This window comes from Hyperolius riggenbachi, chromosome 1 (assembly GCF_040937935.1).
Source record: "Hyperolius riggenbachi isolate aHypRig1 chromosome 1, aHypRig1.pri, whole genome shotgun sequence".
Taxonomy (NCBI): domain Eukaryota; kingdom Metazoa; phylum Chordata; class Amphibia; order Anura; family Hyperoliidae; genus Hyperolius; species Hyperolius riggenbachi.
In genome coordinates this window covers 625,707,574-625,721,305 of record NC_090646.1, presented here as the reverse complement: position 1 = coordinate 625,721,305, position 13,732 = coordinate 625,707,574, and the positions used below count along the sequence as shown (strand labels likewise).

Below are 13,732 nucleotides of genomic sequence, written 5' to 3'. Positions count from 1 at the left end.
GAACAACATCAGCTGCCACTGCACAAATAAAGTTTACAATGGGGCTGTATGAAGTGAATCTACAGCTCCTCTCACTGCCATGTACACAGTGCCTGTAATATTAATGCAAGAAGGAAGTGACAGGCTGTAGTGTCCAGCACATAGAACTTATCCACCAATGAGAAACGGAGGATGTAACTAGCAACACAGAGGACCCGCCTTCCTGTTCCACTGGCGTCCCTGGCGACGGATTCCTCCCAATGGTAACAGGAAGTAGCTGTAATCTCCTTGGAACGTCCAATGACGGCGGAGCGGGGCGGGGCTTAGTCTGGCCGGGCAGTTTGAAGCCTCCAGCCGCTGTGGTGAAGCTGGGAGGGGAATGGAGATCAGCGGCGATGCTTTCCTGTTCTCCGATGACTCGGTGGAGCTGCGCTGTGGGGATGGAGGGCGGCTCTGCTTATCACCGTGCGGCACAGAGTTCATGTATGAGAGGCCGCAGCCTGGAGCTCACCCCGCACACAGGCCGCAGAGGGGCAGACACAGGACAGAGTTCACTACCAGCAGCTGCAGGGTAAGGAGAGAGCAGTACAGAGTTCACTACCAGCAGCTGCAGGGTAAGGAGAGAGCAGGAGAGAGATCACTACCAGCAGCTGCAGGGTAAGGAGAGAGCAGGACAGAGATCACTACCAGCAGCTGCAGGGTAAGGAGAGAGCAGGACAGAGTTCACTACCAGCAGCTGCAGGGTAAGGAGAGAGCAGGGCAGAGTTCACTGCAGGGTAAGGAGAGAGCAGGAGAGAGATCACTACCAGCAGCTGCATGGTAAGGAGAGAGCAGGACAGAGATCACTACCAGCAGCTGCAGGGTAAGCAGCAGAGAGCAGGACAGAGATCACTACCAGCAGCTGCAGGGTAAGGAGAGAGCAGGAGAGAGTTCACTACCAGCAGCTGCAGGGTAAGGAGAGAGCAGGACAGAGATCACTACCAGCAGCTGCAGGGTAAGGAGAGAGCAGGACAGAGATAAGGAGAGAGCAGGAGAGAGATCACTACCAGCAGCTGCAGGGTAAGCAGCAGAGAGCAGGACAGAGTTCACTATTAGCAGCTGCAGGGTAAGGAGAGAGCAGGACAGAGTTCACTACCAGCAGCTGTAGGGTAAGGAGAGAGCAGGGGAGAGATCACTACCAGCAGCTGCAGGGTAAGGGGAGAGCAGGACGGAGTCCATTATTAGCAGCTGCAGGGTAAGGAGAGAGCAGGGCAGAGTCCACTATTAGCAGCTGCAGGGTAAGGAGAGAGCAGGGCAGAGATCACTACCAGCAGCTGCAGGGTAAGGAGAGAGCAGGAGAGAGATCACTACCAGCAGCTGCAGGGTAAGGAGAGAGCATAATGTGTTATTCAGTATAAGGTGTGCCTAAGGCAGGGGTGTCGAACTTTAGTTTATGTAAGTTGCCAAAATAACAATCTAAAGGTGGCCATAAATCTATAGATTTGGTGCCTAATCGACCGATTCAATAATTATATTTGAATCGGATGAAAGTCAGTTCTGCCAAGAGCCTGCTAAATCGACGATGTGACCAATTTTGGGGCATAGTGATTGGACATGCTGTAAAATCTTGGGTCTACGTGCACGGCGGTGACTGCGTTCAATAATAGCAAATGATGAATAAGTCGGAAAACCCCCGGCCCCTGCCCCCCAATGTACATACATTATACCCAACCTCCCCTGTGCAGTTATACTCTACCTGCCGCTGGTGTGTCCGCATTCCTGGGTTTGCGCCCTACGTGGCTGTTATAGTGCATGGGTGACGTCACACATGCCACATCGGGTGCAAATCTGGAAAAGAAGTGCGGATAGCAGCAGGTTTAGTAGAATGGGGGGCGGGGTCAATGGCTGAAATTCTGAAATCTGTTTGGAATCAGCCTGCTTCACACGGTTAGCAGGTGGCATCGGGGCGTCCGGAAGCCGCGTCATCCTGTGACGTCTCATTCAAGGGCGGTGGCACGGCGATCGCCGGCTTCCCGTTGCGATTGGTGTTTTTTTCGTCCCCACATGGGGACTATGCGATCCTGGACGTCGCATGCGGCTTCTAGGGCTGGCTGAAACGGCGCATTAAATCGGGATCTGAACGCCGCTTTTGCGCAATTGCCAGTAATTGCGTAATGCTAAATGCTCCCATTCACTTGAAACGCCGCCAAGCGTCCGTGTGAACCAGCACTTATGGTGGCCAACAGATCCCTCTTCGATCACAGAGAGATCTGCCTATTGTTGTATCGGCCGCGAAGTCGCTAGCTGTATGGCTCTGGGTACATTAAGTCGCGGGCAAAATGGCAAGTGGGGACGCATTCGGACTGTGTGCCTTGTGTTTGACACCCGTGGCCTAAGGTGAGCCAGTGGGAAACCTCCCTGCTGGTCGTCTGTACCCCAGCACAAGTGTTTACATGAAAAACTTTTCTATAAAATCATCACTGTGAGTAGATGTTGAAATATAAAATGCCTTGATTCGTTGTGTGGACCACCGGTGTTCACAAGACTGATCAGTCTAAAGGTGCCCATATATCTAGCGATGTATGTACAGATTGACAGGCAGATCGAATCTCATCAGAGAGATCGGTTGGCAGCTAATTCACCACAGACCGATTCCTGATCAATTTCAGCATTAACTCTCTCAGGAATTGACCTCATGATGCTGCCTCTGCTGCTGTTCCTCCAAATGTTATGTTAGGTACACACCATACAATTTTCTGGCAGATTTACCTGCCAGATCGATTATTTCCAACATGTCTGATCTGAATTTCGATTTTTTTTTTTTTCGATTTTCATAGAACTGAACAAAAATTGATCGAAAAAACGATCAGGAAATCGAAAAATCTATCGAAATTCGTACATGTTGGACATAATCAATCTGGCAGGTAAATCTGCCAGAAAATTGATGGTGTGTACCTAGCATTAATGTGCCCCAAGTGGCTGTGAAATAAAATCTCACCTGTCTGGCCAACAGATAGATCTCTCTCAGTTCTTTATCTGATCAGGGAGGGATCTATCTGATTGAATTCTGCCACACACTGTACAGAAATGTGCTCACTGCCTGACAGGTGTCCTAGTGTCAGTCGGGAATCGTTTGCGGCATTGATTTCTACCACATTCGATCAAGTGATCAAATCAGCTTTATGTCGATGGGAACAAAAAAAAAATTGAACTGGTGTATTGCCACATTCATTGTTCTGTCTCTTGGTTTGATGTAGAAATTGGTTTATTTCATTCATTAGGATCAAGTTCTTCAGGCCTTGAGCTTCCGAAACACCTTTTCACGCCGTCCATTTCTGCCATCAAGCCTAATACCTTCACAGAAGAAAATTGTGAGTACTGTATTCATCTTATATGTGTTAACATGTTGGCCTGTGAATTAAAGCGAGTCTTAAAGCGAAACTGTAAACTGCTAAAAATAAGAGTTTCACTTACCTGGGGCTTCTGCTGCCCTGTGACCACGCAGCCACTCACCGATGCCGAGGCTCACTCTCACTTCGCACTTGCGCGGCCCTGGCAGCGCACCTCCTCATTCACATTCCCTTAGCTGGACGTGTGCTGTGCAGGGGCAGTAGAGATTTTCTCAGACTGTGCCTGCACAGGGCGCTCCTGGCTACAGGAATGCATACTAGGATACGCATGGCCAGGGCTCAGTGGAGGTCGACTTACAAGTTGACCTCCATTACAGGAAAAAAGTGAGCCGCGGCAGGGGAATCGAGGATTGGTTCAGGACTGCGAGGGTAAAGGTCGGCTGCAGGGGGCTGGCAGAAGCCCCAGGTAAGTGAAACTTTTTTTTTTTTTTTTTTTTTTAAAGCAGCTTACAGTTCTGCTTTAATTTCTTCCCAACCGTGTCACGCCGATGGGCGTGGCCGCGGCGGCAGCCCTGGGACCATATGAACATATGTCAGTCTGTCATACACTTGATAAAGGAGGTTACTCCGAAACGTCGTGGCTGTTTATTTGTGACATGACTGAATAAAAGAGCTTAAAATACAGATGGTGCCAGCGTATATATCTCTGTGATTGATGAAGTGGTGATTCCATTGCTGGGCACATCAAGATCATCAGTGACAGGGTGCATTTCTGCAAGACTTTACCTAAAAATGATTTAAACAATGATGCTGGCCAGCTTCCATGCTCGCTACACAGATTTTTGGCAGTTGGACAGAGCAACTGCCATTCACTAAGTGCTAAATCCCTGAGAATCCCCCATGAAGAGATGGACTAGTCCAAAACCTGTCACTTCTGTCAGATTTCTACTACCTATTGTAAGTGACGGCAACATAGGAGAAAAGTAATTTATGGCTCGTTTTACTCTGGAAAAAAATTACTTCTTATTTGTATAGTTTTGCACATATTTTAAATTTTAAAATGTTTCGCCATAGGGCCCCTTTAAGTGTAAGTGTAGATGTATGCAAAACAAAAAACGAATATTTGCCTAAGGATAGTGAATGCTCTGGGTCCTATAGAGCCTTCCTGTTCCTTCTATGATGCCTGCGTTCCAGCGCTGGATCCCCCCATTAGCAGTCTCCGACCGATGGGTCAAAGACTGCTCTCTATTCTGCTGCTGGAGGCTTCGGCAATCTTTAGGAGCCCGAGTGCTCCCGAAGACGGGTCACTCCGTACTGCGAGTGCGCGAGATTGCTAACAGGGGAGCCAGCGCTGGAATAAGGGGACCGTGAGAGGAGCAGAGGCACTATAGGACCCAGAGCCTTCCCTGTCCATAGGTGAGTATCATCATTTTTGTTGATGTTGTTATTTATGGTACATTTCTGTATCTCTTTAAAACTTTGAAGTACATCTGAAGCATTGATAGATCCGTTCCTCAGCAGCGTGAAGCCTGTGGATGGTCCAGAGGCTCCTCATCCTCTTATAGTCCAGTGAAGGGTCCCTCCAAACTATTATTTATTTGTGCCAGTCGAATGCATTTTGACCCGGAGCTTGCGTCGTGCATGTGCGTTCCGTTTGACAGTGTACACACAGCCTATTGCTAACATAGGATGCATTGACCGTCTGTTTTTGCGTTTTACTGCCTTCCGTTAAACGTCGTGTTTTTACCTGTAGTGTGAACGGGTCTTAACAAAGAACCTCTAAAGTCACTTTAGGCCTGATGCTTGAACCAGCTGTCAAATTGCTACGCGCAAGCAGCACACCGCAATGATACTGGTACTAATGGCAGGGGGCAGCGCACAGAAACCTATTAGCGCAACGCTTGTTACCAGGTTTATGTGTGCGTTGCACTAACAGGGTAATGCACACTGTCGTCCTCTGCTGGTAATACTGCTGAATCTTTCCACAGTGCAAGCCTATGGGAGCGTACATTGTCCATTCCCACTAGGCTTCACTCTGCATAAAAAATGCTCGTCTGGTGACCAGGAAGCACAGGGCTTCCTGTTGGTTTGCAAAAGAACCAATGGGAATCCTCCTGGAACAGAGGAAATTCTCATTGGTTAATGTGGACCAATGAAAACGCTCCCTGTTGCTAGGTAGGATTCACATTTTTTTTTCCCCACAAATAAACAGGAAGCCCCGTTTATTATTATTATTATTATTATTATTATTATTATTTATTTATTTATTTATTTATTGTATTTATAAAGCGCCAACATATTACGCATCGCTGAATCATGCTTCCTGTTCTCCGGACAAGCAGGGACGGTATGGACGGTGGGAAATGTAGTGGAAATACAGGCGAACTGTTGACAATGCAAATACATTGGCCATTGTAAATGGCACCAGCACAGCCACTCGGATCCTGAGCAAATGCGCTTAATCCGCCACTTACACATACGCTTATAGTGTGAACCCAGCCTTAGTCGGATACTTTCATAAGTTGTCATAAAATGTTATGATTGTACCTCTTCACCAACTTTTTGGTTCTTTTTCAGTTGTAAAATGCTGAAAATTTAGTTTACAGAGAAGATAAAAATTATCTCCTAGGAGATAACTTTCAAATGACTTGCAGGTGGCAGCGGGAATACAGCCATTCCCTCATACAGCCTTTGTTCTCCCACACAGGCTCTGAGTGTCGCAGCTTAAAGGGGAACTGAAGTAAGAGGTATACGAAGGCTTCCATATTTATTTCCTTTTAATCAATACCAGTTGCCTGGCAGCCCTGCTGGTCTATTTCTTTGCAGTAGTATCTGAATAACACCAGAAACAAGCATGCAGCTAGTCTTGTCAGATCTGACTTTAAAGTCTAATACACATGATCTGCTGCATGCTTGTTCAGGGGCTATGGCTAATAGTATTAGAGGCAGAGCATCAGCAGGGCTGCCAGGCAATTGGTATTGCTTAAAAGGAAATAAACATGGCAGCCTCCATATACCTCTCTCTTCAGTTCCCCTTTAAGGTAAATAGCAGGCAAAAAACTTGAAAGGCAGAATTCTGTGTATTATTATCAGCAGCCTGATTAACAGGTTGGGATTTGGTAATCAATGAATTGATTTTTCATTTTTATTTCTTAGCAAGTTTTGTCAGAGATCTCTGAAGTCACATGGCCTTCTGTGGATAATGCTGAATACGTGACCCGCCTTGAAGATGGTGGCATAAGGATTTCCTCTTTGGATGGACACGCCCACTTGCACATGCCCGCTCTCCAGAAAGACTTCACAGTGGAGTTTTTATGCCAGCTGAGCTCTACCATTCCTGGAGTGTCCTCCGCATCTCATGAGGATCCAGTCAGCAAGGAACCTAAAACTAAACCCAGAGACTGCAGAAGATCCAGATATTCATCCTGTACCTTACAAGAAGCCTCTGAGTCTTTTGTGACTAAACACGCCTTCCAGTACACATGGCTGGTGCAGCGCTTCTCCACAGCTTCCTGTCCTCCAGCATTTCACTATCCCGTGAGCCTAGCGTTCCATTACCACGGGCAGCACAGTCAGCAGGCAGATACACAGGGGTCTGCAGAAACTTGTGTGAGCACAGCTAATGAGGCGTGCTCAAAGCTTCTTCAGAATGGAACTGTGTCTGTTTTACCACAATCCCTGCCCCTCGGCTGTCCAGCAACACACCTTCACAGGTACAGTCCTTCTCAATAGCTTTGTTTGCTGTGTAGCTCTGTGCTGTGTCTGCTAGGCCTAGGATCGCCAAACACCAGCTACAGACATAAAGATCCTGCTACTAGAATTGATGGAGCAGAGTGGTCTGTACATGCAGATAGGCACCCAGTATAACAAATTAGAACTCTTTACTGAAAAAAAACATGCAGAGATAAATCATACCCCACCATCAGGTAATGCAGCTTGCTTAGAACAGAGAGGAACATAGTGAGAATACAGGAAATGACAATCCCATACAGATCATCATCACATTTTACACAGTGACATCTTGTGGTTGTTTTACTGTACTACAGTGTAAGGTAATAATGTTGAATCTCTAACAAACATTAGATGGTGATTGCATGTTCAGGTGTATTTCACGCTTGTATGCCACTTTGAGAGAATCTGCCTATTCCATTCTCCAATCACGTAAGATATTTCTGCACCATTCTGCTATGATTTCTTTGCGACAGTCAGAACTTTGGTTTCAAAGCAAGGTATCAATCCAAATATATTAATGGGGATATTTAACCTCCCTGGTGTTATGATTCTTTCCAGATTTAGGGTCTAAAAGTTGTGCATTTTTTTAACACATTTTTAGACCCTAAAAACGAAAAGAAAAAATACCACAGAGAGATCTACAGCAGGGATTACCCCTCCGACCTGCAGATTTCTGTCCCTAACCTGACTCAGGATTACCGTTAAAGGATACCCGAAGTGACATGATGAGATGGACATGGCTATGTACAGTGCCTAGCACACATAACTATGCTGTGTTCCTTTTTTTTCTTTTTCTGCCTGGAAGAGTTAAATATCAGGTATGTACCGTATTTCGCGCCGTATAAGACGCTCCGGAATATAAGACGCACCCAGGTTTAGAGGGCAAAAACCAGGGGAAAAAAATATACATACTAAACCTGGTGCGTCCATGTTCCAGGAGCGTCTTGTACATGTTCTAGCCCAAATGGTGTCCTAGTGTATCCCCATGTGTCCTGATGTGTGCTCCTGTGTAACCCATGTCTGCCCCATGTGTGTCCAGCGTGTCTGCCCCATGTGTGTCCAGCGTGTCTGCCCCATGTGTGTCCAGCGTGTCTGCCCCATGTGTCCTGTGTGTCTGTCCTGTGTGTCTGTCCTGTGTATCTGTCCAGTGTGTCTCCCTGTGTGTCTCTCCTTGTGTCCAATATGCCCCCCATGTGTCTAATATGCCCCCCATCCATCCAATATGCCCCCCATGCGTCTGATATGCCCCCCCCCCCATGCATCTCCTGGTCACCCGTGATGACGTGACGCGTCATCAATACAAGCCGGACACAAGAGCGAGAGGTAGCGTGGAGACCGATGTCTGCATCCAGCGCGGGCGCTTGGAAGGTAAGCTGCCGCCATACATTCCACCACAGGGGGGGCCAGGAAAGACGAGGGGGAGGGAGAGGAGGCTAGCGGGGGGTAGCGCGGAGGTCTTACGTCGCCGCGGGAGCATTGATTAGGTAAGTTGCGGCTATCTATGCTCTGCAGCACGGGGGACCAGGAGGCGCAAGGGGGAAGCGGACAAAAAGGCAGGGAATCCCCAACATGGCGGCGGGTCGGCGGTTCGTATCCGCGGGCGTTCGGAAGTTGGGGATTCCCTGCCTTTGCCGTATAAGACGCAGGGACTTTTTCTCCACATTTTTGGGGGAGAAAAAGTGCGTCTTATACGGCGACAAATACGGTAAGTGGCTGACGCAGTCCTGGCTCAGACAGGAAGTGACTACATTGTGACCCTCACTGATAAGAAATTCCCCTTTTTATCTCTTTCTTGCTCTCAGAAGCCATTTTCTGCTAGGAAAGTGTTTTATAGTTGGAATTTCTTATCAGTGAGGGTCACACTGTAGTCACTTCCTGTCTGAGTCAGGACATAGGCCTGGTGCACACCAGAGGAGTTTTTCTGAGCGTTTTGAGTTTTTAAATCTGCTGCTAATGTTATCCTATGTGTCTGTGCACACTGGAGCAATGAGGTTTTGTAAAAAACCCCATAGCATTACATTGGGAAGAGCTTTTAGAGGTTTCAAAAGCTCTTCCCAATGTAATGCTATGGTTTTTTTTTACAAAACCTCATTGCTCCAGTGTGCACAGACACATAGGATAACATTAGCAGCAGATTTAAAAACTCAAAACGCTCAGAAAAACTCCTCTGGTGTGCACCAGGCCTGAGTCAGCCACTTACATACCTGATGTTTAACTATTTCAGGTAGAGAAAGGAAAAAAAGGAACACAGCCTAGTTATTTGTGTGCTAGGCACTGTACATACACGTCTATCTCATCATGTCACATGTCACTTCGGGTATCCTTTAACCCTCCTGGCGGTTTGCTAAAAAATCGCCAGGGGGCAGCAAATCTTTTTTTTTTTTAATTTTTTTTTTTTTTTTTTTTTTTTTTTTTTAATTTTTTTTCATGTAGCGAGACAAAGTCTCGCTACATGATAGCCGCTGCTCAGCGGCATCCCCCCAGCCCCTCCGATCGCCGCCGGCGATCAGGAGATCCCGTTCAAAGAACGGGATCTCCTGGAGGGCTTCCCCCGTCGCCATGGCGACGGGGCGGGATGACGTCACCGACGTCATCGACGTCGTGACGTCAAAGGGGATTCCTATCCACCCCATAGAGCTGCCTGGCACTGATTGGCCAGGCAGCGCACGGGGTCTGGGGGGGGGGGCGGCTGCGGCGCGACGGATCGGCGGGTAGCGGCAGCGATCGGGCACTGCACGCAGCTAGCAAAGTGCTAGCTGCGTGCAGCAAAAAAAAAATTATGCAAATCGGCCCAGCGGGGCCTGAGCGGTGCCTTCCGGCGGCATAGCCCGAGCTCAGCTCGGGCTTACCGCCAGGAAGATTAAAGAGAGTCTGAAGCAAGAATAGATCTCGCTTCAGACCTCATAGCTAGCAGGGGCATGCGTGCCCCTGCTAAAACGCCGCTATAGCGCGGCTTAACGGGGGTCCCTGTCCCCCCAAACCACCTCCGTGCAGCGGGGGAGCGCTTCCTGGTTGGGGCAGGGCTAACCGCCGCAGCCCTGCCCCATGCGCGTCTGTCAGACGCGTATCTCCGCCTCTCCCCCGCCCCTCTCAGTCTTCCTTCACTGAGAGGGGCGGGGGAGAGGCGGCGATGCGCGTCTGATAGACGCGCTGGGAGGCAGGGCTGCAGCCGTTAGCCCTGCCTCCAGGAAGGATATCTCCAGCGACCATTTTCCGACCAACATTTGCGGGGGGTGGGTTGGGGGTGAAGGGACCCCCGTTAAGCCGCGGGATAGCGGCGTTTTAGCAGGGGCACACGTGCCCCTGCTATATATAAGACCTGAAGCGAGATTTAGTCTCGCTTCAGTGTCTCTTTAAAGGATCACTGACGCACAAAATTGTACATCCTATATCGGGCTTTCTCAACCAGGGTTCCTTAAACACTCTGCAGGGGTTCCTTGGCATTTTACCCTATCGTGGGGGGGAAGTATAATAGAGCACATTATAATAGGTGGTACTGTAACAAGAAGCAATAAATTGGGGGGTCAGGAGACAGTATAATGAGTGGCAGTGTAATAGGAGATAGTGAAATTGGCAGCCTAATCTAATTAAAGACCATGCCTCCTGAAAAATAAATGCAGGGGTTCCTCGAGACCAAAAAATAGTTTGAAGGGGTTCCTTGGGATCCAAAAGTTATTTACAGGGTTCCTCCATGGTAAAAAAGGTTGAGAAAGGCTGTCCTATATGAACCTGAGGTGAGTGAAAAGGTGGTTTCCATATTTATTTCCTTTTTAAACAAATACCAGTTTCCTGGCAGTCCTGCAGTAGTATCTGCATCACACACCAGAAACCGGCATGCAGCTAATCCAGTCAGACTTCAGTCAGAGCACATGCATGTTCAGGGTCTATGGCTAAATGTGTTAGAGGCAGAGGATCAGGAGGACACCCAGGCAACTTGCATTGTTTTAAAATAAAATAATAATGTCCATTAACAGTATCCCTCTCCCCTCAGGTTCCCTTTAAAAGACAACTGAAGAGAGAGAGGTATATGGAGGCTGCCCTGTTTATTTCCTTTTAAAAAAGACAAGTTGCCTGGCAGCCCTGCTGACTTTCTGCCTCTAATACTTTCCGCCATAGACCCTGAACTAGCATGCAGCAGATCAGGGGTTTCTGACATTGTCGCATCTGACAAGATTAGCTGCATGCTTGTTTCTGGTGTTACTCAGACACTTCTGCAGCCGAACAGACCAGCAGGGCTGCCAGACAACTGGTATTGATTAAAAGGAAATAAACCTGGCAGCCTCCATAGTCTTGTCCTCTAAGTATTTTTCATTACAATAGTTGTTCCTTGTATAGTTTTGGCTAAGTTAAAATTTGTAAACCTTATGTATGTTTAGGTGGAACTTTTGTAACTTCAATCTGGAAGAACAAGACTTCATTGTGGCTTATCCTTTGCCTTTGAAAGCAGTACTTTACAATGGTGTCCTCTACAGGTAAGACATTACCTTTACTAAGTGTTAACTGCTCTGTCAATTTCCTCATGCATTCTAGTTGCCCCTCCCTCTTCTATATGCAGGATTTCTCACGTGCCTCTCCCCTCTTCTGGAACCCGATCACATAATCTGTTTGAAGCTAACTTTTGAAATCTTGAAACGCTTCCACTATTCCTTCACCCTTTTAAAACGGGTGCCTTTTTTTAAAAAATGTGTGCTGTGGTTGGTTTGCTGACTTCAGGTACCCAAAATTGCAGGGCTATGGATTGGGTACAAAAATCATCTGACTCAGACTCCTCAGTTTATGAACTACCAACTCTGATTTCGGGTATTATTATTATTATTATTATTTATTGTATTTATAAAGCGCCAACATATTACACAGCGCTGAATATTAATTTAGGTTACAGACAATATTTAGGGGTGACATACAGCAATATGACAATACAGGAATAATAGAAAACCAGATCACACAGCACAGTATGAGTACAAGGTAATGCTTAGTCAGTCACTGGATTGAGCATGGAGATTAGGCAAGTTAGGTTCACTCAGATGCATAGCATGGGTTCACAGTAACGGAGGTGCATGATCAGGTAGGACACAAAAGGAGGAGGACCCTGCCCAAAGGCTTACAATCTAGAGGGAGAGGTAAGGACACGAACGGTAGGGGACCAGAGTTCAGCTGTAGGTTTAGAGCACTTGTGAGGGGTAGTAGGCCAGAGTGAAAAGGTGAGTTTTGAGGGCTTTCTTGAAGATGTTGGAGGGGGCTGCCCTAATGGGTGGAGGTAGGGAGTTCCATAGTGTTGGAGCAGCTCTTGAGAAGTCCTGGAGGCGTGCATGGGACTGGGTGATGCGGGGGGCGGTTAGGCGAAGTTCATTGGAAGAGCGGAGTGAGCGGCTAGGTGTGTACAGAGGCGGGACAAGTTCCTCCAGCACCCAAGGCTGAGACACCAAAGTGCGCCCCTCCATCCCTGCCACCTCAGCCGTCACACACTGATTGCTATTAGACTAAGAGGTGCCACAGGGCCCACAACCTCCCCAACACCTTAATCTCTAGTTATCTGGCTTGCAGTCACTGCTATATATCCCCTTTTCTTATTTCTTTCTGCTTCAAACACAATTAGGAATGACAGCTGAATGAATTGTGCGCCCCCTCCTACACTGCGCCCTGAGGCTGGAGCCTCTCCAGCCTCTGCCTCGGCCCGGCCCTGGGTGTGTACCTCTGAGTAAGATCGGAAATGTAGGTTGGACAGGTTTTGTGGACAGATTTGTAGGTCAGACACAGTATCTTGAATTTGATTCTGGACTGGATAGGAAGCCAGTGGAGGGATTCTAGGAGGGGATCTGCCGTGGTGGAGCGATGGGAGCAGTGGATAATTCTGGCTGCCGCATTCATGATGGACTGCAGTGGGGCTGTTCGGGTCATAGGGAGACCAGACAGCAAGGCACTGCAGTAGTCAAGGCGGGAAATTATGAGGGCATGGATGAGGAGTTTGGTGATGGCAGAGGTCAGGAAAGGGCGAATCTTACAGATGTTACGAAGGTGGAAGTTGCAGGACTTTGTGAGGATTTGGATGTGGGAAGTGAAGGAGAGTGCGGAGTCCAGGGTGACACCCAGACAACGGCCTTGAGAGGTAGGGCGAATGGTAGTGTGGTTAACAGTGACATGCACATCTGGGAGGTTCGTGGATGGCCGGGGTGGGAAGATCATAAATTCCGTTTTGTCTAGATTTAGTTTCAGGAACCTAGCGGACATCCAGGAAGAGATGGCTGATAGGCAGGAGGAGACCTTGTCCATGGTAGTGGTGGATATGTCAGGGGTGTGGAGGTAGATCTGGGTGTCATCTGCATACAGATGATAGTTAAAACCCATGGAGGAGATAACCTTGCCAATGGAGGATGTGTATAGGGTGAACAGTAGGGGGCCAAGGACCGAACCTTGGGGGACTCCCACCGAGAGGTGGTTGGGGGTGGACGAGGACTCATTGAAGGCGGTCGTGAAGGAGCGGTTGGAGAGGTAGGATGAAAGCCAGGACAGGGCGAGATCGTGAATGCCCAAGGACTGGAGGGACTGGAGGAGTAGGGGATGATCTACTGTGTCAAAAGCTGCTGAAAGGTCAAGGAGGAGGAGAATGGAGTATTTACCTTCAGCTTTAGCTAAGGCAAGGTCATTGACCACTTTGGTGAGAGCAGTTTCGGTTGAAACCCAAAAATTGCTTT

General features: G+C 48.0%; 1 protein-coding gene across 1 annotated transcript in view; it reads left to right on the top strand.

The window, feature by feature from the left end:
- Window positions 1–257: 257 nt before the first annotated feature.
- The window catches only part of C1H5orf34 (chromosome 1 C5orf34 homolog), a 44,633-nt gene continuing 31,158 nt past the window's right edge, over window positions 258–13,732 (top strand). The window contains exons 1-4 of the mRNA XM_068251209.1: window positions 258–550; window positions 3,240–3,329; window positions 6,465–7,021; window positions 11,417–11,512. Of these exons, the coding sequence (XP_068107310.1) occupies window positions 359–550; window positions 3,240–3,329; window positions 6,465–7,021; window positions 11,417–11,512 (935 nt within the window). The 5' untranslated portion in view covers window positions 258–358. The remainder of the gene's footprint in view (window positions 551–3,239; window positions 3,330–6,464; window positions 7,022–11,416; window positions 11,513–13,732) is intronic.